The following is a 27981-nucleotide window of genomic DNA, read 5'->3' on the forward strand; positions in this document are numbered from 1 at the left end:
CCAGAACACCCTGGCTGCTGTGCATCAAAGGAAATCTCTCTTCAGAGATGTTCAGGAAAAGCCAAGGTAGTACTACTTTAAGAGGAGGGATTATGGAAGGTTATGTTTTATATAAAACCAAGAGAAAGAAACCTTTGGTACAAGTAACAAAATTTATGTAGTAGGCAGTTCTGTTATTTATCTATAGTAGTCAACAGTACAAAGAAATTAAGGTATAAAAGGTTAATCAAAAGCTTACTGTGAACATCTATTCCCTTATCAAAAGTGATCAAATACAAAGAAAGCGTAAAGCTTTCCTGCTTCTAAAAGCTGCCATGATCATGACTTAAAAGAAAAAAACAGAGCAACTATCAAGTTTGTTCCCCAAAACAAGTATTTGAATTAACAGAGAATTAAGAAACCAACCAACCAAAAGCAGCTCCGTCACAGAGCGTATCTGCTATAGGAAGCATTTTGATTAAACAAAATGCAGCACATGTTTAAATCTTTCCTTATTTACCTGTGTGTTTTGAAGAGGTCTGGAGCCCTCTGGAAAAAGTGAGGTCAGTTTACAGATACTAAGGAAACAAAGTAGGAGAAAACAAAAAAATGCACTGGAAATGAGACAATTTTGTATTCCTTGTACTGTACAGTGACTGAGAACTATAGTTGTTCTTGAAGATGAAATCCAAGCTCCCTCCCCAGAGAGTGCCCTAAGGCCTGAACATCTTCAAAAAATACCCATGTTCTTAGTTGGTATTTCTCTGAGGGAGAGGGAGGCTCTCATGAAGATACTTCATGCTCCCATGCTCTGAGAAGTCAGAAACAACATGATTGTCCCCTCTCAACAACCACTTCGTAGTTAGGAGTCCTTCAATTCCCACTGGTCCACGGGCATGGATACGAGAAGTACTAATTCCCACTTCAGCACCTGCAGGAAACAGAAGATTCAGAGTGCCACACTTCCCACACAACAGCAAATCCTGCACTCATATCCCTGCAGTATTTTCTCTCTTACCAAGTCCAAATCTGTAGCCATCAGAGAACCGGGTACTGGCATTCCAGAAAACACAAGCGCTATCCACATGCTGGAGGAAAAACTCTGCTGTTTTCTCTGGGGAAGAGGCAGAGAGAAAAGCAAAATCTAGTACACACAGAATGGTCAGGTCCTCCAATAAACACTACGTAATACACTGAGCAAACAGAACAGTACAACTTTCACATGCAAATTTACCAGGCAGTACTTGTGAACAGTCTAGGGTAAGACATGCTCATTCATACCTTCTTCCCAGCATGCTTATCAAGTAGACAATTGCAAATGTTACAAGAAGCTTGCAAAGATTAGAAGAAAGCAAAAAGATCTCCTAATTCTGAATATGTCCAAGTCTCACCTAGAAACAGGGATAGTTGTATGGCTAGGAAGACAGCTATCCCACACAACATTTTGCAGTCAGAAAGCTGAGTCATTTCTCCATTAATCTCAAACATGGAACTATTCCAGATAATGAAAAATTCTGAACCAGGTTGCTCCTGCAAGTAATCTTTGGGAAATACCATGCAGAAAAATACCACATGGGATCAGCTAACTCACCCAATTTAACACAGAACATGCAAGACATGAGCTTGCTCAAGCAGAGTTAGACAAGTGTCCTCGGGAGGACTCTGTTCTCTGTAAGGCTGTGAGCTGCTGGTTTGTCACCCTTAGTGACAAGATGAACATTAAAGAACAACTCTGTCTCCACTAGGGTACTGTAGAAGCTCACTTCATCATCTTCAGAGGCCTAAGGACATCTCCAGATGTTTCTGCAAAACTCTCTGATGCAGCAAGTCTGAAGAATACATGAGCAGACAGCAATTTGCCTAACCAGAGCATGCGATGACTTGCTGCGGCAGGGCACACCCAGTTCCCTGCCCCACCAGAGGTCTGAATGGGGCGCAAACTGTTTTTTCCCCGCCCCTGCTTCCAGCTCCGGGGGTTTGGAATGTGGAAAGAGGTAGGCATGAAGTTCAAACCCCCAGCCCTGCGGGCTTGAACAGGGAAGAGCAAATCGCCCCAGCACATATTATGGCAACTGGACACGTCGTCTAGTCGAAGCCTGAGGGCGATCCTGAGGAAGGTCTGGAAGAACGGTGCTGAGAAAGCGCACGATCCCCGCTTTGGGACCGCGCACCCTGACTCCCTGCGGCAGGGACCTGCCTCTGCCGCAAACCACCCACGTTCGCGGGAGCACCGCAGAGCGGCCCAGCTTGGCCCTGCGTGGTCCCGCGATCTTGGCCTGTGGAAGCTGTGTACTGTCCTTTTGGACTCGGGCGGGTTCACTCGCATTGGGTTCTGTGCCGCGATGATCCACTACTGGATTACAATTCGCAGTTCCAGACACTGCTGCAAAAGAGCCAAGGGAGAAGCTAGAAATTCCCACTCCACCGGAATGAGCAGACGTTCCCTCGGGCTCCAGGCTGCCTTTCATTTGTAAGTGGGGCAAAGCCATTTCTGAGGCCAAACCTTGTCCAATTTGTCTAAATTACTATACTGCCACTAAGCACGCTCGTGAAGATCTTCCCAAGCGAATTAAGAGCCCCAAATTAACGAATTTGTACACAGTTATGGGCAGGGGTTTCTAGAAATAAAAAGAACTACACATTTTATAATTCCTGCCTTGTTAATTCCACAACCAATTCACTTGCCATCAGCCAGTTTCTCACATGAATTCCTTAATACCCTGGAACAAGGAGCACACAGCATGCTCTCTCTGAGACTCGCTTAGCTCATATGCCTCCAGTTGGCTATTCCAACTACACATCCAAGAGAACAACTACTGCAATGTAGGCAGTTACACTAAGAAGAAGAATTAAGAACAATTAGCAGTGAAACCAAGTAGCTTTAGAGAGCAGACTAATCACTAACCATTCTCTGAGATGATAACATCTGTATGAGAACTTCCATACTTATGGATATGTTCAATGGCCTCTTGCACGCTATCCACCACCTCAATGCAGCACTCCAGGTCCCCGTATTCTGTGCGGAGAGATTTCACTTCTGAGGGGCTGAATGTCAAGTAAGATGCAAACTTTGGCCCGGCATGAATCTTCACCTGTAACACAGAAACATGTTGTGCTGCTGACCATATCAATCCCTTCCAGATGACAGTAAAGCCTTCTGTAGTCCATGTGGGACGAGGTTAATTTTCTTCATAGCAGTGCCTACGAGTCCCTATGATTCGGTCTTGGACTTGTGACTCAATTAGTTTTGAAAACACACTAATGTTTTGCCCTTTGTTGAACAGAACTTGCAGCATGTCACGGTTTTCTCTTTTGCCCCAGCTCTGTTTCCCTAGTGAGAAGGTTCAAAGTGTGCTGAGAGCTGGAAGGGGACATGACCATGACAGCTGATCCAAACTGTTCAAAGAGATGTTCCATGTGCTACAATACTAGCTGAGACAAAGAGAGTTTTGAAGAATGCAGATATCACTCAGAGACTGCCTGGGCATTGGTCTGCTTGTGGCAGATGCTAAGAAATTAGCATTGGCTCACTTGTGAGGGTTTTTAGGAGTTGAATTTGTTTTTTTTTTCCACTTGTGGGGTTCTTTGGGGTTTTTTTGTTTGTTTCTTTCTTTCCTTTCTTTTTTGTTTCTTGGGGGGGGGGTGTTGGTTTTTTTTCAATTGGTTTTGTTGTTGCTGTTTTCTTGGTTTTGTGAGGTTTATTTGTGTGTGCACATACATGTTGTTTTTCCCTTCTCATCTTCCTTTTTCTTCCTTTGTCCTTCACTTAAACTAATTTTCTTTCAACCCACAAAGTTCCTTGCTTTTGACTTCTTTTATGGTGCTTAGGGTGACTGAAGCTAACCCACATTTGCCTACACTTTGGCAAACAGAATCACAGAAACATACAGGTTGGAAAATACTCTCAGGATCACCAAGTCTAATCAATAACCCTACTCTACAAGTTCAGCCTAAACCATCTCCCCATGCACTATATCCCAACTTAGCAGATTAGTGAACTAGCAGCAGGGTACAATAGCTGACCTGCTGGGCTGGCTACCTACCACAATGCACCCCTTGATCAGGACCCCTTTCAAATTATTTCACACAGTCACATCACTTAGTCATCCTGATGCAGCTCTGCTGCCTTTCCTGACAAAGCACTACCCACGGCGAGACAAGTAATTAGTGTAGTGGCCACCCACTGCTCCTTTGACATACTAGGAAGGAAAGTGGGTGGGGATAAAGACCATGTAAGGTTTTAAAAATGCATGCATGGAGTAGATTCAGAACGAATTAAAAAAGAAAGGGAATTCACTTGGGCAAGAAGCTAAATTAATAGATTTGAGAAGAAGAGGCTTTGCATCTGGGAGGTTAACAGTAGTTAAAATCAAAATTAAGAAGAGTAAAGAAAGAGCTGTGTAAATGCTCTTCTACAGCAGATGGTTTCTGCAATACAAAAGGAACTACTTGTATCCCAGTAATGATATGTAGCTATCCTGAAGAAGCTGCTTTCAGATCATTTCTACAGAAGCTTCTGACTGTGTGCAGAAGCAGAGAAAACTCTCTGTGAGTTCATTTATGTGTACAAAGAAATATGGGTCAGTGTTATGCCCTCTTAAGCTTACACCATCCACACCAAATGCTTCTAATGTGTTAGGAGAAAGCCCTCAAGCCAAAACACAAGTGACTAACCTGTTCTACTCTCAACATGTCTATGATCTGATCGAACAGCGGGGTTCTCAGCAAGTCTCGATGAATTAAGAGAGTTTCCAGAGCATTACAGGCAGCAGGATATTCACACTTGGAGTCTCTGACTGAGATTTAAGAGTAGGTAATCGGTTACTTAATGTTTATGACAAAGATTCTGAACAGCATAAAATGATCAATTACCATAACCATATCATACATTTCAAATCTGGAAAAAATGAAGTCTAATTATGCCTGTGAAATTCCAAACACCCTCTCCCAGCTTACTTATTCGTGTGACCTTCTCAACGCTGGCATCTGTGTCCACGTACACATGACAGATTCCTTCACTATGTCCCATCACTGGGATTCCCTTTGCAGCTTTCTGGATGTTCCTGACTAGCTGTGAGGAACCACGTGGAATGATTAGATCTATCAGCTTATCCAAACGGCAGAGATCTTCTACTTCTTCTCTTGTGTTCACCTGTGGGGGTTGCAATACAAACAGTGTACCAACGTTTTCAGCTGTCTGGCTCTGCTCATGCCTTTTATGTAAGCCACAGCAAGGAAACAGTTGATTTCATTCAAGGCACCTACTAGTTGCACTGCATCTTTGATTCCATGAGTGGAGAGTGCTTCTTGTGTCAGATGATGAAGAATTTGATTGCTATGTGCTGCCTCTTTCCCTCCTTTAAGCAGTAAGCCATTTCCACTGGCTATGGCCAAAGCAGACACCTGTCAGAGAAGGATTTATTTTTAAACATAGTTGTTTAAAAAGGCAAAGAAAAATAATCTGTCTCATCTTTCAGAGTAACAACACAAAATAGATTAAGAACAGGGCTCCTGTTCCCATCAATTTACTCAGTGTCATATACTAGTTTTTATGTCACAGCACCAAAAGCGTCACAACACCACCACAACAGCACATGGAGCTCCAGAGATGCAGTGTATTAGTGCTTCAGGAACTAATGTCTTCAGAGGGAAACTGCAGTGGACAAGTCAGAGCAAATCCTGGACACAGGCTTCAGTATGAACTGGGAATCTGTGCGAGCAATCACACCCCAAGAAGAATAGTTTTAGGTGCAGGAATTCTTGTTCCTAACCATTCTGGCACAGAGTGGCTAATGAGCTCTTCATACAGTTTAAAACCATAGTCATAAACAGACAACACTTGCCTTAGTTGTAGGAAAAAACCTTCAGACAACAGGCTCAGCATCACCTGTATCATTTTACCTTTTCACTCTACTCTGCTGTTTATCAGCAGATGGAACAAAAAGCTTTACTGTTTAAGATGCCAAATTTCACTCCTTGGAGTCCAGTAACACAGACTATTTCAGCAAAACACTCCATAGAAGCCACTGCTTTGTGCAAGTCAGATAAAAGTTACTTTTCCTCTTCAAAACATATATCCAACTTGTTTAATCTTCAGACACTATTTCTTATTAGTGTTTCCCCCACTAAACCAAAAACCTCCTTAACACAGAGGTTAAAACAGAGGGTTTTGTTCTTTTCTACCTAGGAGTATGTCCTGGGTGATAAAGCTCTCCTCAGACCTGTTCTACTTTCTTATTTCTGCTTTCCTCACCCTAATCCCATTCACAATTGCCTCATAATTTTGAAAGAAAGGGGGGGAAAAAGTACATATTATCTTAGAAAACAAAATTGCCTCCTCTCCAGAATCTCTAAAACAATTTAATTAAGCATTTTAGGTAGCTTTTGGCTTTGTTTTTTCTTCACTGTATTAGTGTCCTCTGGGAAAACTTGTATGTACATTATCATCATCTGTATGTATCATCACCAAACCTGCACTCATCAGTGTGTATCAGCTGTGTGCTGTTGAGATGTGGATTCCAGAACTAGCTAGGCTCTCACACCTAACAAGCAGTTACTAAGTGGCATACTTTAATTTTTTTCTGTGTGAATCAGCATCTAAACCCACCAGATACATCTCCTCATATCATCTGCAGTGCCCTTCTAATATTGAATAGGTCAATGTGTTTGATATTCTACCTCATCCTGCTGTCAGGTTTGAAAAGAATACAGAAAAAAACCCAAACTTCAGAGAAATACAGTAAGGGGTAATAGTCCAGAAAGTCTGCCTTAGAGATACTGTATGTCCAACTTTATGACACTAAAAAGTAACCTGACTGTGTTTTCAAAGTACCTTATACATATCTGCTTCTCCAAAAGTCAGCACCTCAACATCTCTCCTGAATTGAGGAGCCCAGAACTGGACACAGCACTCAAGGTGTGGCCTGACCAGTGCTGAGTACAGGGGAAGAATAACCTCCCTTGTCCTACTGGCCACACTGTTCCTGATCCAGGCCAGGATGCCACTGGCTCTCTTGGCCACCTGGGCACACTGCTGGCTCATCTTCAGCTTACTATCTATCAGTACCCCCAGGTCCCTTTCTTCCTGGCTGCTCTCCAGCTACTCTGTCCCCAGTCTGTAGCACTGCTTGGGGTTGTTGTGGAAAAAGTGCAGAACCCTGCACTTGGCCTTGTTATATCTCATCCCCTTGGTCTCTGCCCACCCATCCAGCCTGGCCAGGTCCCTCTGCAGGGCTCTCCTACCTTCCAACAGATCAACACCTGTTCCTAGCTTGGTGTCATCTGCAAACTTACTGATGCTGGACTCAATCCCCTCGTCCAGATCATCAATAAAGATATTGAACAGGACTGGGCCCAGCACTGATCCCTGGGGCACACCACCAGTGACAGCTGCCAACTGGATGTGGCACCATTCACCACTACTCTCTGGGCTCTGCCATCCAGCCAGTTCTTGATCCAGCACAGAGTGAATCTGTCCAAGCCATGAGCTGCCAGCTTGGCTTATTGCGGCAGACAATGTCAAAGGCTTTGCTGCAGTCCAGGTAGACTACATCCACAGCCTGCCCCACACTCCCCAGGCAGGAACCTGGTCATAAAAGGAGATCAGGTTGGTGAGACAGGACCTGCCCTTCCTAAACCCATGCTGGCTGGGCCTGATCCCTTGGCCATCCTGTAGGTGCTGTGTGATGGCACCCAAGATGACCTGTTCCATCACCTTGCCTGGCACTGAGGTCAGGCTGACAGCTCTGTAGTTTTCTGGCTCCTCCTTTCGACCCTTCTTGTGGATGGGATCCCATTGGCAGCTTCCAGTCTTCGGGGACCTCTGCAGTGAGCCAGGACTGCTGATAAATGATGGAGAGTGGCTTGGCCAGCTCAGCTTCAGCTCTCTCAGCATCCTAGGATGGATCCCATCCGGTCCCATGGACTTGTGAGGATCCAAGTGGCTCAGCAGGTCCCTTACTGCTTCCTCATGGATTACAGGGGGACTATACTGGAGCCTGACTTCATCTACCACTTCAGGAGTCCGCTGTCCTGGAGACAACCTGTCCCACTACTGAAGATTGAGGCAAAGAAGGTGTTAAGCACCTCTGCCTTTTCCTCATCCTTTGTCACTATATTCCCCTCTCCATCTAACAAGGACTGGAGCTTGTCCTTGCCCCTTCTCTGCCATTCAGATATTTATAGAAACATGTTTTATTCTCCTTAACAGCCGTGGCCACCCTAAGCTCTAAATGGGCTTTTGCCTCTCTCATTTTTTTCCTACAAGACCCAGCAAGATCCTTGAACTCTTCCTGGGACACCTCCCCTCTTTTCCAAAGGTGATACACTCTTTTTTATCTTTAATTCCTTCAGCAGCTCCCTGCCCATCCAGCCTGGCTGCCTCCCTCCTCAGCTCATCTGCCAGCACAATGGCACAGCTGCTCCTGTGCCTTCAGGAGTTCTCTCTTGAAGCAGGTCCAACCTTCCTGGACCCCTTTGTTTTTAAGGGATGTTCTCCAGTGAACTTTCTGAGTTAATTCCTTAAATAGGCTGCAGTCTGCCCTTTGGCAGTCCAGTGGCAAAGGAGGTTCTGTTGATGCCCCTCCTGTTTTCACCATATACTGAAAATCATTTCATGGTCACTGGACCCCAGGCAGCCTCAGATCACCACATCCCCCACCAGCCCCTCTCTGTGAGCAGATGTCTGTCTTATTCCTGGCACAAGATAAATTACATTAATTTATAGGACATTATTTGAGATATTTCCCTATCCTTTCCAGCAACTTCAGTGCTTAAGAATTTAGAACATCACTATTAGAATCATAGATTCGAACCAGTTGGAAGAGACCACCAAGATCACCCAGCCCAACCTATCACTCAGCCCTAGCCAATCAACTAGACTATGGCACTAAATGCCCCAGCCAGGCTTGGCTTCAACACCTCCAGCCACAGCCACTCCACCACCTCCCTGGGCAGCCCATTCCATTGCCAATCACTCTCTCTGCCAACAACTTCCTCCTAACATCCAGCCTTAACCTCCCCTGACACAGCTTGAGACTGTGTCCCCTTGTTCTGCTGCTGGGTGCCTGGCAGCAGAGCCCAACCCCACCTGGCTACAGCCTCCCTGCAGGGAGCTGCAGACAGCAATGAGCTCTGCCCTGAGCCTCCTCTGCTGCAGGCTGCACACCCCCAGCTCCCTCAGCCTCTCCTCACAGGGCTGTGCTCCAGGCCCCTCCCCAGCCTTGCTGCCCTTCTCCAAACACCTTCCAGCACCTCAACATTTCTCCTGAATTGAGGAGCCCACAACTGGACACATCACTCAAGCTGTGGCCTGAGCCGTGCTGATCATGGGCAGAATAACCTCTCTTGTCCTGCTGCCCACACTGCTCCTGAGCCAGCCCAGGACACCATTGGCTCTCTTGGCCACCTGGGCACTGCTGCGTCAAATTCAGCCTACTATCTACCAGTACTCCCAGGTTCCTTTCTTCCTGGCTGCTCTCAAGCCGCTCTGTCCCCAGCCTCACATCCACCCCACTACAACCAGGTAAAAGCACACTAGCAGAATCGGGACAGGTCAGACCACTCAGAGCTTGGGAATACTGTGCTCTGTGCTCAGCAGTTTTTAAAAGACTTTTTTATTCCTTCCTTTTTTTTTCCCTATCAGGTATTCTGAACAGTTACCAGTTAATTACTAGCATCTGTATTAAAGAGCTTCTGTTTCACCTCAGCCTTCAGTTCAGCAGCATGGACAGATAAAACAAGTGCTTACTGGTAGAGGCCTCCTAACCTAAGAGCTAGGCCCTCAAAAACAAATTCATAAGACATATGCAGCAACTGCACCACCTGAACCTAAGAGAAGACCTTCTGTATGTTGAGTTTAACCAACAACCAAGCAGACCAAACAATGGGCCTGAATGACTGGGAACACTGCATAAGTAAGTCCTGAGAATCTCCCTGCAGGAAAACCAGGGATGCTTTGGAAGAGCCCACGCAAGAGTGCCTTGAGACAAGACTTCTCGCAGCCTCAGTTCCTCACCCACAGGAACGTCCTTTCTTTCGCCATCAGAGGACTGCCGGCAGTGTGATTTTGCCTCCTGCGTACCTGCGGCAGACAGTCAGGGCGGGACTCGAAGATGACGAGGAGGACGCCGATGGGCACCGTCACCTGCTCCAGCTCCAGGTCCTTCGCGATGCGCGTTCTCCGGATCACGCGGCCCACGCTGTCCTGCGAGGAGGCTGCGATCTGCCGCAGGCCGATTGCCAGGCTGTTCAGCTTGGACGTGGACAGGCTCAGGCGCTTCAGCAGCGGGAGGGCCAATCTTCCTAGGAGAAGGAAGGAACTGCGCTGGAGATGGATTGGTCTGTCTAGGCAGTCAATGAAGGAAAACGCGGTCCAGCAGCCACAATAAAACTGCTCACATGTGACAATGACTGCACTCACCATCACACTTTCACTGCATGTGGTTCAAGTGATTTGTGTAAGAAGCAACACCAAGACCCACAGGAATAGTATTTGTCCTATTTCAAGTACTGCTACATGTCTGATCTCTTACAAATTTCTGGAAGGTTTAGGGAGCAGTTTCATCTTTTGAGATCACAGACAGAGATCCCAAAGCACAGGCACGCACACAGCCCTTCTGTATAGAATGGGCAAGCTACCTGGATTTTCCAATCTGAACACATTCGGACATCAAGTTCTTCAAGCCATGTCCCCTCAAGCACTCAGGTCAGTATAAAATGGTGCCCTGGCATCTCACAAAGTATGACAATCCATGATGCCTTGATTTTGTACATTTGACAACTCCGTATGGACACATCCGAGTCCCAGCTTCTCCATGAATGCATCAGTCTAGCAGAGAAGAATGGCTTTAATCCAAACCACCTAAAGAGAATCTTCCTCAGCCAGAAGGGGGCATGGTTCTTTTTGGAGAAGACTGATAGAAGTAGAGAGATGACAGCCTTCCCCTCAGGAGCCAAACATTATCTTAAACAGTCCAGACAAAGCTCACTTTATGCCTGGCAGTAACACAGATGATGCCTGTTATAGCCCATTTATAAAGCCACTGTCCTTTGGCAAAAGGGAGCACTGCTTTCTGTGTTGCTTTGGCTTTGGTTGGCACTTTTTTTTGTTGTTTTTCTGAGGGGCTACAGTTCTGGGGGATATTTGTTGTTGTTCCCTTGGGGGTTTCTACAGCTGTTTTCTGTTCTGCAAAGCCTCAGGATCTTCTCTGATGTTTTGTGTAATTATGGAAGCTGCAGCTGTTCACCCTAACAAGCTCTCAAGGTCCTAATATCACTCACTGATCTGTGACAGCTCATCCCAGGTGACAGAAAATTCTAGTTCTGCTCATTTCCTTCAAGGCCTGGACAGATTAAAGACATTCAACACATGGAAAGACTTGAAATAGTACCTTTGTTTTCAGCCTCCTCTAAGTCCTTTTTGTTTGCCAAGAGAATTTCTTCTCTCTGGTCAGTCAGTAAGTCAGCAAGACGATAAATTATCTCTGCTCTCTGAAAGAGAAAAGTTTCTGAAGTGATTTCTTACACACAGACCACACCATTTGACATCTGGTCCCCTCAGTGCATTTATATTATACCAAATCTTCTCACTGTCTGGACTCCCTTGATACTTGCAGCTGAGTTCTCCAGCCTGCATCATGCTGAAAAATTAGTCTGAAGACTGTTTTGACTTTTACTTTGATTTTTATTATCCTGCTTTCCACCTCCAATCTTCTTCACTAAACTCACTATGTTCTTACTTAAAGACTACTTTGTTTTCTTCACAACAGATGCCACATTTTACCTACCCAGCATCAGGGCAGCAACTGATTGTCTACAGCTTCTCTTTTCCATACACTACACACAGATAGGAGGGAACGGAGCAAGTTATTCCAGGTAATTCCTCAGCAGCTCTGATCACACTTTATCTCTGGGTGATATCTGATACCATCAAACCTTTCCATAATCCCTGTAAGAAAGCATGTACTATTTCATAGTCCCAAGGTACATCTGCTTTCTGTTTTTAACATCTCTTTAAGCATGTTACAACCCAAATGATGGACTGGGCTCATTAAGAACAGATTCTTCTCCCAAACGGCCCATTTGTGTTATAAATCTGTGTTTTAAACAAGCCACACATTTATGAGCTTAACAAGTGGGACCACGTTGCTCTATCACCTGCTCAGGCTGCAGAGCTGCCAGAGTCCTGCCACCAGCCCGAGCCATTTCACCCTGCTGCTCCACTGTAGGACCTGCAGAAAGATGCAAAATGTTATGCTTAGCAGACAAAGTGACAGCACACATGGAACACCAGCCCTCTCACATTCCAATGCTTTGCTCAAAGCAGGAAAGCAGCAGTTCTTAAACAGACATATTCAGGAAATCTGTCGTATGCCAGAACTAGAACATCAGACACGAAATACTGCTACAGTCTCCAAATGTGAAAAGGCATCACAGTGATTCTGGAAGGTCACCATGCCACAGGCAAGAGGGCACCACACATCAGAAAGACTCAACAAAGGGCAAAAGAGCACCAGAATAGAAAAGGAGACAAACTGTCAAGTTAAAATACCTGAGTAAACCAGAAAGGACTATAAAATAGCATAGCAATGTACAAGAGAAGCCAAAACCTGACCCATCTGATTAACAGCTTTCCCTCTGCTTCACCCTTTCTGCATTCTAGAAGGGTTTCTGTACAGGAAGATGGTTTATTTGTTGGGGCTTTTTTCGGCAGGGTCTCAAAGAATATGTCTCAAACTGAAATGATATGGAACGGGTTACTTCTGTTCTAAAATGAGTCACCAGGTTCAGGTAGCACTTCCCAAAAGACTTCACAGGGAGGTCATGGATAAACTAAGCTGTGACTTTTAACACCTAAGATTGCCTGTAAAGCAGATGACTTGAGGATGATAAATATGACTCTTCTGTTTTAAGCAGGGCACCATGGAAATTGCCAGAGCAGGAATTCCAATGTTATTGAAATATCAAGAAGCATAGTGAGAAATGTAAGGAAAGAACTGGTAGACAGGTGATTAGACTTATTTAAGAGGTATTACAACAGCTTTTTTAAGTCAAGTCATACTTTACAAAGCACGGAATGTTTGGCTCTCGCTGAGAAAGTGACAGGTATGTAAGCCCATGTAGCTGCTTTTAAAAAGGTACTTGAAATTCCAAAGCATGTTCTTTGGAAGACAGCAGACAGTAACACTTCCCACAGTAGCAGAAGTAAAAATTCCTGTAAAATTCCACAGGAATTTCTGCTGTTTGACATAGTGGCAAGAGACTCAGAACGGGGTCACAAGATGAAAAGATTTATGGCTGATGTAGACTTACCACTATGGGACTAACAGAGAAGTCATCATTATCACACTTTTTCATAGAAAGCAGTTGTTCAAAAGAGGACCTGGGGGTCCCGGTGGACATCAAGCTGACCACAAGCCAGCAAGCAGCACACCCTTGCCACAAAAGCAACTAACACACAGTGTCCTGGGCTGCCTTTGAAGGGCTGCTGCCAGCAGGTCCAAGGAGATGATCCATCCCCTCTACTCAGCACCAGAGTACTGTGTCCAGTTCTTAGCTCTCCAGTACAAGAGACACATGGACACTGTGGAGACAGTCCACTGAAAGGCCACAAAAGATGGTGAAAGGACTACAGAATCTCTCATATGAGAAAAAGATGAGAGACCTGGGACTGTTCAGTCTGGAAAAGAAAGCTCAGGAGCGATTTCATCAGTGTGTACCAATACCTGAAGGGCTGGTATGAAGAAGATGGAGACAGGCTCTTTTCAGTGATGCCCAGTGACAATAGGCATAAACTAGCTACATGCCTTCAGCCAGGCCCTGCACCACTGATCACAGAATTACAGAAACATTCCAGTTGGAAAAGACCCCCAGGGTCATCAAGTCTAACTGTTAGCCCTACTCTACAAAGTTCACCCGTAAACCATATCCTCAAGCACCATATCCAAATGACTTTTAAATACATCCAGGGCTAGTGATTCAACCACCTCTCTGGGCAGCCTCCAATGCCTGGCCACTCTTTCTGTGAAGAAGTGTTTCCTAACGTCCGCTCTAAACCCACCCAGTCACAGCTTGAGGCTGTTCCCCCTTGTTCTATCACAACCCCCTGTGCTCTTTCATTTAGCCAGTTCTCAATCCACCTCACTGTCCACTCGTCTAGCCCACACTTTCTAAGCTTACTTATGAAGATGTTATGGCAGACAGCGCCAAAAGCCTTGCTGAAGTTGGGGCAGACAGCATCCACCGTTCTCCCCTGAGCTACCCAGCTGGTCACACCACTTCTATTTTGAGTGCTACATGCAATTTTGAGTTTTGCACATCTCAAAAAGGCCACAACAGAATGAAAAGTTTCCAACAAGAGAGACAGAAATAAGCAAGTTTTTGGAACAGCTTTGGTACAAATTGTCTAAGATCAAATTTATTCCACATCAAAGAGAAATGAAGGGAAAGATAGATGTTTCACATCTTTAGAGCTGAACAGGGATTGATCACCCACAAAGGCAGCAGGCGCAGCAAATGAAACCACTGGGAAGAAAATTCAAACCCTTCCCCATCCCTGCAAATCCAAATTAAAACAAGCAGTTCTTCCTTGTTCCAGCTCCAAAGTTTACACCCAGTATCTAGTTAAGGCTCCTGACTGTTGTGACAGTATCCTGGGGATGCTAGGTCTTTATGTGGGTTCAAATTCATACAAGCAATCCATTAAGGGCTATTATGAAACTCAGCTTGTCTCAAGGCACAAAGTATCACTGTGTGTGTCCTGTTCTGCTAAGGTGACAGATCATTAGTCTGACTTTTTCCAGCCATTGTGACACCATGCTCACAATGCAGCAGCAGTAAAACATTTCTACCTACTATACCATAAGACTGAGGTATCAAGGAATTTATGCTAAGAAATCAAACAGTGTCTAGTTCAGCTGAATATTCTATGTCCACCATTTTTATATCTCTAAGGCTAAAAATGGTAAAAATTGTACTTGCTACACTCTTCATATGCAAGTCTGATGCAGCAGGTAATCATTTGGAGGGAATCTCAGCAGAAGATTCAACATTTTCTAATCCTGCTTTAGAAGATACCTGACATAACCCATTTTTCCAGATGAGTGTGGTCTCCCAGTTATTACACAGATCTAGCCAAATTTTCACTCTAATCTTTCAGGAAACCTCTACAACTTTCCATGTGTACACAGCCTCTGTACTCACCTGCAGGTTTTACCTCTGAAAAAAAGGTTCCAACTTTTTTTCCTTCCACAATATCTGTAATGACGTGACCTGAGATCTTTGGGTGGGTTCCATTGGCAATCACCACAGAGGTGCCTCCTTGAAGTGCCCACAGAGCTGCTTTCACCTACAGCAAAGGACAGAGCCAGTTCTGGGAAGTTCTCTGAATCACTCCACTGGAGTCTGATCAGTCTAAGTACTCCTTATGAGTCTGGTTAAGATGTAGAGGTATGCTCATTGCCTATAACTCTTTGATGAAGCTATCAAACTAATGGGGTGTCATTCATTAGTTGTTGTTTTATACTCATATGAATCTAAGAGAGAAGCTAAAGGAACCAATACATTGTTCCAGGATATTTACACAATAGTTAAGGCTGGAAAGGATCTCTGGAGACCATGCAGTCCAACTGTCTGCTCAAACAGGGTCAACTAGAGCAAGTTACTCAAGACACTGTCCAGTCAGGTTTTGAACACCTCTGAATACAGATTGCACAAGTTCCCTCAGCAACCTCACTGTAAAATTCTTACATTTCAGTTTAATTTCCTGTATTTCAGTCTGCGCTCACCACATCTTGTCTGTTCCCTGGGCACCACTGAGAAGAGTTTGGGTCTGTCCTCCCTGTACTCTGCCTTCAGATATTTATACATAAACCTCCTTTTCTCTGAGGCAAGGAGCATGGGCTCTCAACCACTCCTAATGACAGATGCTCCAATTCTTTAATCATATTCATGGCTCTTGGTTGGATTCACTCTACTATGCCGTGTCCTTCTTGTACTGCAGTGTCCAGAACCAGGCACAACTCTACAGACATGGTCTCGCTAGAGTTGAACAGAAGGAAATAATACTTTCCCTTGACCTGCTATGTTCTTTCCAATGCGACCCAGGATGCTGCTGGCCTGCTTTGCCTAAAGGGCACATAGCTCGCTCACATTCCACTTGGTATCTACGAGGATTCTACATCCTTTTCAGTGAACCTGCTCTCAAGCCAGTCAACTCCCCAGCCTATACCAGTACACAGAGTTGGTCCTCCCTAGGCACAGGACTCAGCATTTTCCATTAGAGAACTCCTGTCTACCCATTTGTGCAGCCTGTCCAAATGCACCTGAACTACAGGACAACCATCCTCCCTTCCTCTCTTTCCCACACCTTGCTTTGCTTCACAATAAAAATACTCCAATGTCCCATATTTCTACCTTGGCTTCCATGCCTCCCATTCCCACTCGGGATTTGGTTCCAAATGTTACAGACTGCTGGTCTCCTGGGTAGAATATGTCAATGAGCTTTGCATCATCAGAGCCTGGAGGGCTGTCGAAGAGTCCTGAAATAAATAATGAAAATCCATTAGTGCTATATACCCTCATCATATAGATCCTCCTCATTCATGGAAAAAAAACAATACATCCATAATGCTGGAAAGCTGTCAGTCCACTTAACAGGACTCAAAATGTTCAATGAACCCTGCTGCTTGTGAGTGGAAGCACGAACCATTTAAGAGGCAGACTCAAGAAAAGCATGATGAATAAGAAACCAAAAGCCACATGCTGAATGGCAGTGACATTTGGTTGAGGTTACGGAGACAGTTTTAAAGATTTTATATATTCAGAGCTTATGTATGCAAGCCCCTAACTAAACAGGCAGAGGATAGTCCTCACCAAAATCTCAGATACACCAACCCTGGCAACCTACTGTAGAATGTTATTTGGCTTATACTCCTCACTCCAAACACACGGTCTTTATCCTGCATATTACTCATGACTGTATCATGGAATTCCGCATGGTTTTCTGGAACAAGTCTCACAGGCACACATATTCTCGCCCACCCAGATTCAGCAGGGGGACAGACAGGCCTTGGCTTATGCAACGGCATCAGCACTGGGCACATGCCTTGTGTAATTGCCCCTGTAATAGACAGGAACTGAAGAGATCAGTAGAAGCCAAACATGGGTTCATTTGATTATCTGACATACTTCAGTCAAACAAGAAAGTAATGACTCACAAACCTTCTACGTCTGAGAGAACAATCAGGAGATCGGTTTTCATTTCTACAGCTAGTCTTGCTGCCAGACTGTCATTATCCTTCACACTAATCACCTGCAATGCACATTCATATCAGCAACGGTGAATTGTGGGAGGAACCAGGGAATATTTGGCTGCAATGTACAAAAGCAAGATACTGTAGCAGTACCAAGTCCTTCTGAACTCATCTTTATACTTTATCACAGAATCAACCAGGCTGGAAGAGACCTTCAAGATCATCCATTCCAAACTATCACCCAGCCCTGTCCAATCAACTAGACCATGGCACTAAGTGCCTCATCTGCTCACACTCAATGGAAATTCAGAGGTGATCTTTATGTAAAATGCTTTTGTGATGCATCTCTTACAACTTCACATGAAAACCAAACTGGGCATGCTTGCTTTTGGCACAGCAGACATCATTTGCCTCACTTTCACCCTACAGCACTGTCTCATGTCAGAAACAGAGAGGTACTCTCTGCCCACATTATTTTGTTTTATTTTTTGTTGCAGGCTTCAGAAGTCCCTGATTATAGCATTAGTGAAGCATACATTTAGTGCTCTACCACCTATAAGCGGGATCCACTCCCTTAGAATACTTTACCCACATTTACCCCCTGCAGATCACTGTTGGGCTCTGGAGGTGGAACAACAGCATCATTAGTGTTAATTATAGGGACAATATTCATCCGTAACAGTTCGTGTAATGTTCCGTTTAAGTTCCGACGTTTCTGTTCATCGTGGAAATCCAGATTGGTGACTAAGATCTGAAAGGAGGAAATCAACACATACTGAGCCCACTGCAAAGCATCATGACAAACAAATGTGTTCACCTATCAGTCCTGCCCTTCAGATCAGTACAGAAATCTAACCACATTAAAGGAGAGAGAATCCGAGACAGAAACACTCTTTCCAAAACACTTCCAGGTTTACATGTCTTAACTTCTACTGCAGTCTGTAATGGCCTTTCTCAAGCTTGACAGATCACAGGCTCCAGGAATCAAACTGGAAGCAGAAATATAAGCAGAACATGGATGCTGATGATAACCACTATGATCCTAAATAATTTGACAGATCACTCAGGATACTGCATTTCCTGTTTTCCCTCACAGTGTAATGGTTCTACTGTCACAAGCAGAGGGGGGTTTTGTCTTCAGATTTTTCAGCTCCAGAGCTCACTTGCTCTTCTGAAAGAATCTTGGTCCTAAAGCCTCCTGTATGCAGACAGCATCCTTTTTTGTTACTTCAAGACACACCCACACACCCCCAAAACAAACAAACAAACAAACAAAAATCTCAAGCAACACAAACAAACAAAACCTCTCAGTGTTTGCTTTGAAGATTTTTTTTCATTTCACTATGGTATTGGACATTTGAGAACTAACTAAACAACTCACACATACAAATGCTACAATAGCACGTGGCATCACTGTGGTATGAGCAACTAATTCTTCTAAATAAAGAGAACGATGTTGTCTGCAGACCTCAACAAGATTATCATCTAGTGCAACTTGCAATGACTGTCAGCTATACTGTAAACACGTTAGTGATACCAGCTACACTGCACTGCAGGAAGAAGTTCTTCCAAGTGAGGCTTCATACTAGGCTCCTAAAATCATGACAAGTGTCTCAACAAGTGAGGCCTTGCAGCTGATTCTGTGTTCTCAGAGTATTTGAGATAAGCAAAGCCTGTTTAAGAGTATTTCAATGTACACAGTTGCAGTATTCAGTATAGCTGGAAGACCCTGGCTATGGATACAATCACTCACAAGATAGAAAGACTCGAGGAACAGATGGACAGCAATTCTGAAGTGTGGGTGGGTGCTTCTGTCAACTATACAGAATGTGGCAGTTCAGCCACTAGTAATTTTTAAACTCTCACTGTGGATCACCAACTTCAGCTTTTGTGAGGAGTCCTTAACAGAAACCACCCCCTTCCCACAGGAGCAGGACACACATGAATCCCAAAACTGAAAAGCATATTTGCTCCACCTTGACAAGAAACCATTCCCTTTCAGAATTACTTAGCAAGCCATTCCTGCACAAGCTACCATCCACACTACAATAATAAACCCCCAAAGAGGATGACAATAGAAATACAAGACCACAGTAAAGATAACAGCATATAAAGCCATGGAAAACAAGTCCAAGAAAACTTCCATCACTGACTGAAGCGGTAAGTCAGTCTAGGAAAGACAAAATCCCTTACTTGAGCTGCACAGATGCTGTACTGCGTAAACATAGCCTCATACAGAGCCATTAGTCCACTCTGGCCAGCTGCTGCACAGGCTCGGGCCTCCAAGACTGGAATAGCCTACAAAGATAAAGAAGAGCTGTCAAGCAGTGACTGAATCAGGTGCTACCCAACGTTCAGGGGAGGACAGGGGTGCCACCAGCCACTCACCATATCTTTGAGCTGACTCTGGCCCGAGTGAAGTGCTTGCCTCACGCTCTGAGAAAGCAGGATCTCGTGGCGCAGCCGCTGCTTTCCAAAAGCTACAGCACCACTGGTGACAATCATCATCTCTCGGCCTTGGTTCTGCAGCATCGATACCTGTCAATATAAGAGAGAGGGTCTGCAGAATGATCACTGCCAGCACAAAAGCTCTGGGCATTACAGATAACTTTATGCTCATCAGTTCTCACTTAGGCCACAGTTGTGTTTCACCTGAGGATGCGCAAAGCAAGGTGACCACCCTCTAAGCTACTCCTGCACACCTTCCCAGCCACTTAAGAGCTAGGCAAAGGACTGCACACAACTTGTAACTTCTGCTAAACCTGCTTTTCACATTAACAGCTTTTACAACAGAGCCCTGCTGGACTTTTCACAATACAAGCTACAAGGTTAACACTTCCATAGTCCTTGCCCCTCCACCTCCACTGCTACAGATAAGGAAAGATAAGATACAAAAAAGCTGTAAAGTAGCAGCTAGACCTTCTGCCAACCTTCTTAGTCACCATCCCTTCCCAAAGCTGCCACTATATAATAACTCTGCATTATTCTAGCAGTGAAGAAGCTAACTCTGACAGTACAGCTTTTAATTACTTCTTCCTTACTTCTTTTCAAATCTCCAGCTAAACGTCTTAAATTTACTATGCTAACTTTTCTTCACAGAGAAGACAAGTCCAGTCCTCACCAAAGCAGTAACTTCACATTGGAGAACCAATGCATCCATGGTTTCTTACAAGTAATGAGGTTTCAAGCTTTCTCTTGGAGAAAATCTGAAAATGCTCAGATAACCAAGACAAATCTACTTTTTCTGCAGACTTCACAAATTTCAATGCCACCTTCCTGCTAGGTCTAGTTAATGCCCCAGTCACATTAACTGGGCACAAAAACCTCACTGTGGAAATCTCCCTCTCAATAATAGGTCTGGCTAAACATTAATTTCCTTCACTGGTGCCCATACGGTGCTGTGTTTTGGGTTCCAGGACTGTAGCAGTGCTGACAACATTGGTTTTTTGGGGTTTCTTGCCTGTTGCTAAAAAAAGCGTTTGCATAACATAAAAACCTTCTCTTTTTCAAATGATAAGCAGTACTTGCATGGCTTTAAGGCTTTCTTTCCCCCAGTAAGTCCCATTGCAGCAGGTATGCTAGGGGCTGTGCAAGGAGCTTCAGGAGGATGCATCTGGGACAGCTAACAAGAACTGGCCAAAGGAATATTCCATACCACATAACATCACGTTCAGTAATAAAACCAGGGAGAATAGGAAAGGGGAGGGGGTTTGTCTTCCAGGGTGGTTGCAACTCAGTGACAATCTGGACGTTGATTTGCTTGTTTGAAGTAGTGAGTGATCAGCTTAGCACCACTTGTTTCTTTTCCCCTATTCTTTGCTTAATAAACATTATTTCATCCACGACTTCACTTACTTTTGCTCTTCCTATTTTCTTCAGTTTGACCGGTGATGGGGCAGAGGTGTGGGGAGCAAACAAGCGAGTGCTTAGCTGCTGGTCAGGGACAACCCACCACATCTTCAAACACCAGTTTACTAAGTTACATGATTTATGCTACCACCACACAGGGGCACAAACGGGGAAATTCCAACACAACGCTTTAGAAGGCCACCACTGTTGTGCAAGATTTTCCTACAGTCCTCGGTCACCCAACAGTCACCAGGTATCTGAAAGTAGAAACAAGCATTTTGCATCAGTCCCAGAATTACCTGCTCTACAATAGATGCCAGCCTCCCAAGGGCCAAGCCACATTCATCCCCTCGAGTCACAACAGCACTGCCCAGCTTCACCACAATCCGCTTCGCGTGCTTCAGCTCACTGCGGTGTGCAAAGGACTTCCCATGCGCACGGCTGAGCGGCATGGTGATAAACGGGATGTTGCTCCAGCAACGCATGGATCCACTCCTTAGTCTCTGGCTGTGGTGAGGGAGATCTGTGATTGAAGAAGAAGAGAAAAAAAAAGGCAGTTTTAAGTGTTTCATTCAGACTTTAAGTCTTGTGGTCGGGCAGTTGAACTAAACGATGGCTGCAGGTCTATTCTAGTCAACTCTAGCCAATGCCTCATCTGAAGATGCAGAGACTTCTTGACAAATCAGTAAACTGAACGCTAAGCCACGGTAGGAGAAATCTCACTTTATGTAAGCTGTTGAGCCTCTCTAGCTTTCATGCTCTGCAATACAAAGTAGATTCATTTCTAACTCAAGTGGGTGTAATTTCTGCTGGAGAAAGACAAGTGCTACAGAAAAAACCCTGTCATTTAGCAATTTTTCGAGTAAAATAGATTTTTTTCACTATACACACAGAAGCTTAAATGATTAATCATTACTGAGTGGGCTGCACTAACATGTCACACATATAAAAGTAGAAAATGGGACTTGGAAGCAAGTTTCATTTACCCCTCATTTTCATGAGAGAATATACTTGTGAATGAATGTAAGGCCTACAACACACATGGCAGAATAAGCAAAGCTGTCAGATTTAACTGTTCTTTTCAGCCTTACACATTAGCATACAGTATTTCCTTATCCCACACAGTACAACTAGAAGTAAGTAAAGCAATTTCCAGTTCTCTTGACTACAGCTTCAGGGTTTAGTTTTCAAAACAGCAGATGTTGAGGGATAACCACTACCTGAAATCACTTTTTTCAGAAAAACAAGGAAAAGGACAATGGCTCTGGAACAGTGTCCTAATTGCTGACCTTGCTCTGTGACTGTCAAAAGGTACCTATTTTAGCTACTTTAGACTGGAGTGTGGTATTGATTCTGCTCCCACATTACATACGCAACATCTCAGGTGAGGCAAGCCCCAGTACCTTCCTTCACGTGCAAAAAAAAACTGATCTAGCGATCCAGACAATGCTTTGGACAGAAAGTTTCTAGGCACTGCAGCTTTTAAATCCAGTACCTTTTGAACAGCTTCACCTCCTTAATAGAGAAGTGTTAACACAGGAAAAAGACTCGAAGTGTTTGCCACTGCATATCCTTTCAAGTAACCTGTGAAGGTTACTTCTCAGGAGTGAAGCAGCAGAATGTCACAACACAAAGAAAGCTAAACAGGATCACAATAGAAGCAATGAAGAACAAAAGAAAACTGTGATGAATGCTCAGTTCAGCTCCAGAATGCAACTGGTGAAATAGCCAGAGTTGCTTCAGTACCGAATAGTGACTGCTGTCAACAGGAAGAAGTAACTTTCACAGTGTTGACTGTAGTTTACTGACTTTGGGAAATGTGGCATGTTTAGAAATACTACAAATGCAGAAGTCAAGAGAGCTCTAGTCAGAAAAAAAAAAGGTCAGCATTTTCAAGATTTTAACATTTATTCACATAAATATTAACAGAAGAATTGCTAACACAAAAAAAGTAAACTAATCTTGCATGCAACCACAAAGACTCAATCTCTTGATCTAATAGAGCCTATCCATGCATGCCTCCTGTACTGCAGACTGCTAACCATGACAGGGAGTGCTTCTCTCAAGTCAGGTTTTCAGGGAACAACTATTTACTGGGCACCTATGTATTTACATTCCGGTTTCCTGTAAGCTTCTAGTTGATGGGAGGTTGACCATCAGCCAGTGCAATGTGCACTCGTGGCCAGGAGGGACAATGCCATTCTGGGGTGGATTAGAAGATGTATGGTTGAGAGAGGTTCTCCTGCCCCTCTACTCTGCCCTGGTGAGGCCACATCTGGAGTACTGCGTTCAGTTCTGGGCCCCCAGTTCAAGGGGGACATGGATCTGCTTGACAGAGTCCAATGCAGAGATGATTAAGGGAATGGAACATCTTTCTTACAAGGAGAGACTGAGGGAGCTGGGCCTGTTTAGCTTGCAGGAGACTGAAAGGTGACCTCATCAATGTTATAAATATGTAAAGGTGAGTGCCAGGAGGCTGGAGCCAGCCTCTGCTGGGTGATGCCCAAGGACAGAACAAGGGGCAATGGGCAGAAGCTGAGGCATAAGAAGTTTCATTTAAACACAAGGAGTTTTTTCACTGTGAGTGTGACAGGATACTGGAACAGGCTGCCCAGGCAGGGTGTGGAGTCTCCCTCTCTGGAGATACTCAGACCCTGCCTGGATGCACTTCTGTGTGATCTGGTATAGGTGGTGATGCTGCTCTGACAGGGGAGTTGGACTGGATGAGCTTTCCAGGTCCCTTCCAGCCCCCGACATTCTATGATTCTAATCCAAGTAACTCTGAGTTTTGAGCTTTCCTTTACTCAAGACATCTGTGGGCTGAAATATAGACAGGGGACCAGGCATCACTGTTTTCCAGGAATGTATGAGGTCGAAGTAAAAAACTTCTATAATGGTAGTACTTTCACAACTGATTTTTGTGCTTGGAATGCATGTCAGAATGAAAAACACATCCTCCCAGACATCCAGCAGAATCACTGAAGGACAAAGACATTAAGAAGCTCTCTTCAACCACAGCTCTCTTCAGAGGCCCTTGAGCTCTGAATGATGTTAATGAGACGATTGCCCTTTCAACGAAGGAAAGAGCACAGCACGCCTAGATGCGTACTGCCAAGGTTACTAGAGATGTGTGCTTTCTCTCATACATACGTAGACGGGAGATGACTTCGATGGCATGAGGCGAGAACACAAAGCACCACCCAGGTGAATGGACAAAAGGACTCAGAGTAGCTCGACACAACATTTTGAGATGCCTTCTGCAAATCAAGGATATCTGTAAGTTAAAAGGAAGGGAGAAAGGGAGAAGAAACGGTACGGTTAAGTGTCGGTGAATGTCCATCTCTGTTTCTTTCCTCACTGCCTCCCCAACTCCTTTTTTCAGTACTCTCTTTAACAGTTTCCTTGGGCAAGCAACAGACAGCCCACTCTCTCCACTGCAGAATTCTCAGACTGTGGCAGATCGTTATTAAAAACTGAGAACAAATCACAGCTCCCCAAGAAGGAAAGAGCCTATTAGTGAGTCTACCTACAATGGAGAAAAGTTACAATTACAACTTAATCCATAGAGAAGAAAAAATAGTGGAGAGGTTGTATCATCCAGAATCCCTCCCACCACTGTTATCCTGAGTGGAACTGACAGCTCCCCCTTCACAGACCACCTCCCTTAGCAAACACAACCGAGCACTCTGCCTGAAGTTTTACTCCCAGATACTTCCCGTTACAACTTCTTCAGTCAGGCCTTCGGCTCCCACAACAGTAATCATCCTGTCACTAGGATGCAGACCTATACTGGCTAGATCAAGCTCCATTGCCTCCTTCATTGTTTCTCCTGATGTATCCGAGAACCACTTCACATTCTCCCCAGGGCCGCTTGCAACCAAAAGCAAACGTGTCCTGGAAGACTCCCTTTGCCAGATCCAACTTTGCTAAGAGGAAGCAGCCAAGAAGGAATAAGAAGTGACAGACAGTCTGAGTCTTTTGAAGGAAAAAGTATTACAGGAAATAGCATGATTCTGAAACTAGCTTCAGAGAAAAGGCAAAGAGACTAAGTTAACAAAAAGTCAGAAATGGAATCTTTAAAGCAGTAGCAGACAGCAAGAGCACAAAAGGAGGCATGTAGCACGGGAATAATGGAGCCAGAAAGCACAGGCAGCGCACAAGGCTGTAAACTACAAGCTTTCTTTCAGACTAGTCCCAGACTGCAGCACAACTACTTCCTCTCCTCTTACTCTATCAAGGATTCAAAACTGAATTCAGTTCTCATTTCCCATTCCCACTTGCATACTTTGGGTAGTCAGGGTCTTCAGTAACAAGCTGAAAAAGTGCCTAATTTCAAAAAAAGGAAATAAACAATTTAAAGTGCCTGCCTTACTTGGAAGGAAAGGTGAAAATACATGCAAAATGTATTATGCAGGTATTTCTCCAAGACTCTAGTATCAGCTTAATTTCTTGTTCCCTTACCAGGTAAATGTACTCTTTCCAAAGTATCCAAAATTGACTTTCAAAAAATATCATTCTGTCCTAACCTCTTCAAATATTAAAAGTTATGCTTAAGTTATTCCTCACAAAAAGCAATACTATTGGCTATTTTTCATGGCTTCGTTATATTCATAATAGCTGTCAGCAGTACATTTAGATCCTGGTCTGGATCAGTGTATAAAGCCTTAGCCACCTTGCCAAGCAATCAGTGGTCCCAAACCCCAAACTGGTGCCTTCAAACAACAACTCACAACACTGCATTTTTCAGTCGGTTGGCTGCAGACTCAGGGGATGTCTGCAACCACCTGCAGGGAGCTGATAAAATAAAACGAAGGCCCTCTAAGAGCTATGCAGTGATGAGGCAATTCAAGGCGACGGGTTCCACGCAATTCTCTCCTCGCAAGAACCCGTCCCAGCAGGAGTGTGGTCGCAGCAGCCTGCATTTATTGGCACTGCACTGTGCAACGGCACAAAACCTCGTCACTGGCCTGCTAGAGCCGCTCTCGCCACTCGAGAATCTCAACAGGCAGAGGCCGCGGAAGCTCCGCGTTGCTCCCCCTCGCTACACCGTGTCTGGAAGGAAGCTCGCAGCGCACGCGGAGTGCAAGCTGCACGGCAGCACCGACACTAGAAACGGCACTGGGACCCACAGCTGCCCGCCCTTGCAAAGGCCAAGCGGCAGAACCCAACCTCAGCGCAGACTGAGGCTCATCTCAACGAAGCACAAAGAGAGAAGTCACCTGTTGCTCGTCTACGGCAGACACCTTCCGCGTCACTCCCCACCCCAGCGCTCGGAACAGACCCCGCAGCAGCAGCGCCGGCAGAGACGCCCGGAGACAGCCCCCCTGACTCGCCGCCAGCCAATCCCTGCCCTCTCGTGGCGGTCGGCGGCAGCCCCCCGACCTGCCGCAGCCAATCCCCGGCCTTCCGCTGCAGTCCAACCGACCTGCCGCAGCCAATCCCCGGCCTCCCGTGGCAAGCCAGCTGACCCTCCGCAGCCAATCCGCGGTGCCCCAGGGCGGCGGCCACATCAGCGCCGTGAGCTGGGCAGCGGCTGCCGGCTGATGTAACCTGCCCCTGTCCCGGCAGATGATGTAATTCTTCTCCACGTTGCGGCACAAAATCCAGAGCGTCAACAGCTGCTTTCTGTCTAGCCTCAGACTAGTCCAGACAGCTCCACCCGCAGCACAGGCTGCCCTGCCAGCTTCCACCTCAGCTTCCCTTGGCCTTGCTCCTCCTCTGTCAGGTGTTCGCAGTCTGATTCAGACAGCAGGTGAAGGGGATCTGTAACCAATTCTTTGAGGGTGGCTTTACTTCTGTTTTATCCACCGTAGCCCAAGCGCCGACGGGAGAAATTCTTTCTAATGTACTACAGTTCCTCCAGGAAGAGCTACATTCAAGACAACATTCATCAGCACCTCAGCCTCTGGGAACTGCATATGCTCAGTTCAGCCTTCCCTCCCATTCCTTATTTTCTAAGCCATTTGCCTTTACCTGCCTTTCCTTTTATATTCTCTGCCTTCACAATACATTCCCTTCTTTTGGGGTTGGGGAGAAACAAGATGGCATTCATCTTCTAAAAAGGCTAACCTGGCACCCAAATCCTACCCACAGCAGTAGAACAGACTGTCAGATGCCCAGATAAAGCACCTGGGCAGGGCAACAACGAAATTAAAACTACCTGAATATCCTCCTGGTCTCCAGCTTCATGTGGATCTGGGGCTATTTACCTTCTCTACACCACTCACCCTTTTACAGGCTTGTAGCACGCTCACCTTCTCATTCCTCCCTCTGCAGTGATGTTCAACTTGACCCTACACAATCCTAGCATCAGAAGTGTACCCCTGCTGAAAGCTGCAGTACCCACCCTGCTTTGTAAAACAGCTTGATGATGATCATGGTCAGAGAGCTAAGGACCCACCTCCCCATAAAATCGCAAATAGTAGCACAAGCCAGAGAGCAGCACTGCAACTCCTTGGAGTACACTGCCACTAGCAGATCAGTATTGGATGCTTTAGCTCACCTTATACCAAGGTGCTTTCATATATGCAGCCACCTCCACTGCTTTTCCTGCACTTCCCTGATTATCCTACACACACATTACAGCAGATGCCTAAGGAAAAACTCAGAACTGCGCACAGGACTCACGTTTGTATGAAGCAAAGTTTACATGATTAGTATCTTTTACTCTGTGCTTCACTCCTCACCTGGTGATCTCTACCATTCTGTTTGTTCTTTGACTTAAAGTGACTTTTCAGAGCATCCAGCTCTTTCCTTCCTTGGATGCTGCAGACAAACAAAACAGAAATACATTCTGGATACCTCTCATATTCCTTCTGATGCAACAAGAGCAACTGAAAAATTACCGAAGCTAAACCTGAAAGATGCTCACTCTGCTATTGAACACACTTCTTATGGCAGC

The 27981-nt window shown here is 45.1% G+C and overlaps 1 protein-coding gene across 3 annotated transcripts; it reads right to left on the reverse strand.

Moving 5' to 3' along the window:
• Positions 1 to 133: 133 nt before the first annotated feature.
• ALDH18A1 (aldehyde dehydrogenase 18 family member A1) lies at positions 134 to 27977 on the reverse strand. Of its 3 annotated transcripts, none has more exons than XM_064168156.1 (18): positions 26300 to 27977; positions 24231 to 24354; positions 21380 to 21603; positions 19620 to 19769; positions 19425 to 19529; positions 17830 to 17982; positions 17200 to 17290; positions 16393 to 16517; positions 15181 to 15325; positions 12136 to 12209; positions 11370 to 11469; positions 10061 to 10281; positions 5245 to 5382; positions 4936 to 5131; positions 4654 to 4775; positions 2885 to 3071; positions 998 to 1093; positions 134 to 910 (listed from the first exon to the last, which is right to left on the reverse strand). In XM_064168156.1, exons 1-18 carry the CDS (start codon positions 26588 to 26590, stop codon positions 729 to 731), a joined length of 2724 nt encoding a protein of 907 aa, XP_064024226.1. In that variant the 5' UTR covers positions 26591 to 27977; the 3' UTR covers positions 134 to 728. The 3 variants fall into 3 exon arrangements, with proteins under 3 accessions (XP_064024226.1, XP_064024218.1, XP_064024233.1); XM_064168148.1 differs by having other exon boundaries at positions 17824 to 17982; XM_064168163.1 differs by lacking the exon at positions 24231 to 24354 and having other exon boundaries at positions 17824 to 17982; positions 26300 to 26377.
• Between the last annotated feature and the right edge of the window lie 4 nt (positions 27978 to 27981).

This window comes from Pogoniulus pusillus, chromosome 3 (assembly GCF_015220805.1).
Source record: "Pogoniulus pusillus isolate bPogPus1 chromosome 3, bPogPus1.pri, whole genome shotgun sequence".
NCBI classification, from domain to species: domain Eukaryota; kingdom Metazoa; phylum Chordata; class Aves; order Piciformes; family Lybiidae; genus Pogoniulus; species Pogoniulus pusillus.

What these genes read in the sequence shown, in the direction of transcription:
- ALDH18A1 (XM_064168148.1), bottom strand. Translation starts at nt 26,590, where the DNA reads ATGTGGCCGCCGCCCTGGGGCACCGCGGATTGGCTGCGGAGGGTCAGC. An exon ending in CTGCCGTAGACGAGCAACAG is followed by an intron (nt 24,355 to 26,299) that starts GTGACTTCTCTC and finishes TTTAACTTACAG; the next exon opens with ATATCCTTGATTTGCAGAAG. An exon ending in GCCCTGACTGTCTGCCGCAG is followed by an intron (nt 5,383 to 10,060) that starts GTACGCAGGAGG and finishes CTTCTCTGACAG; the next exon opens with GTGTCTGCTTTGGCCATAGC.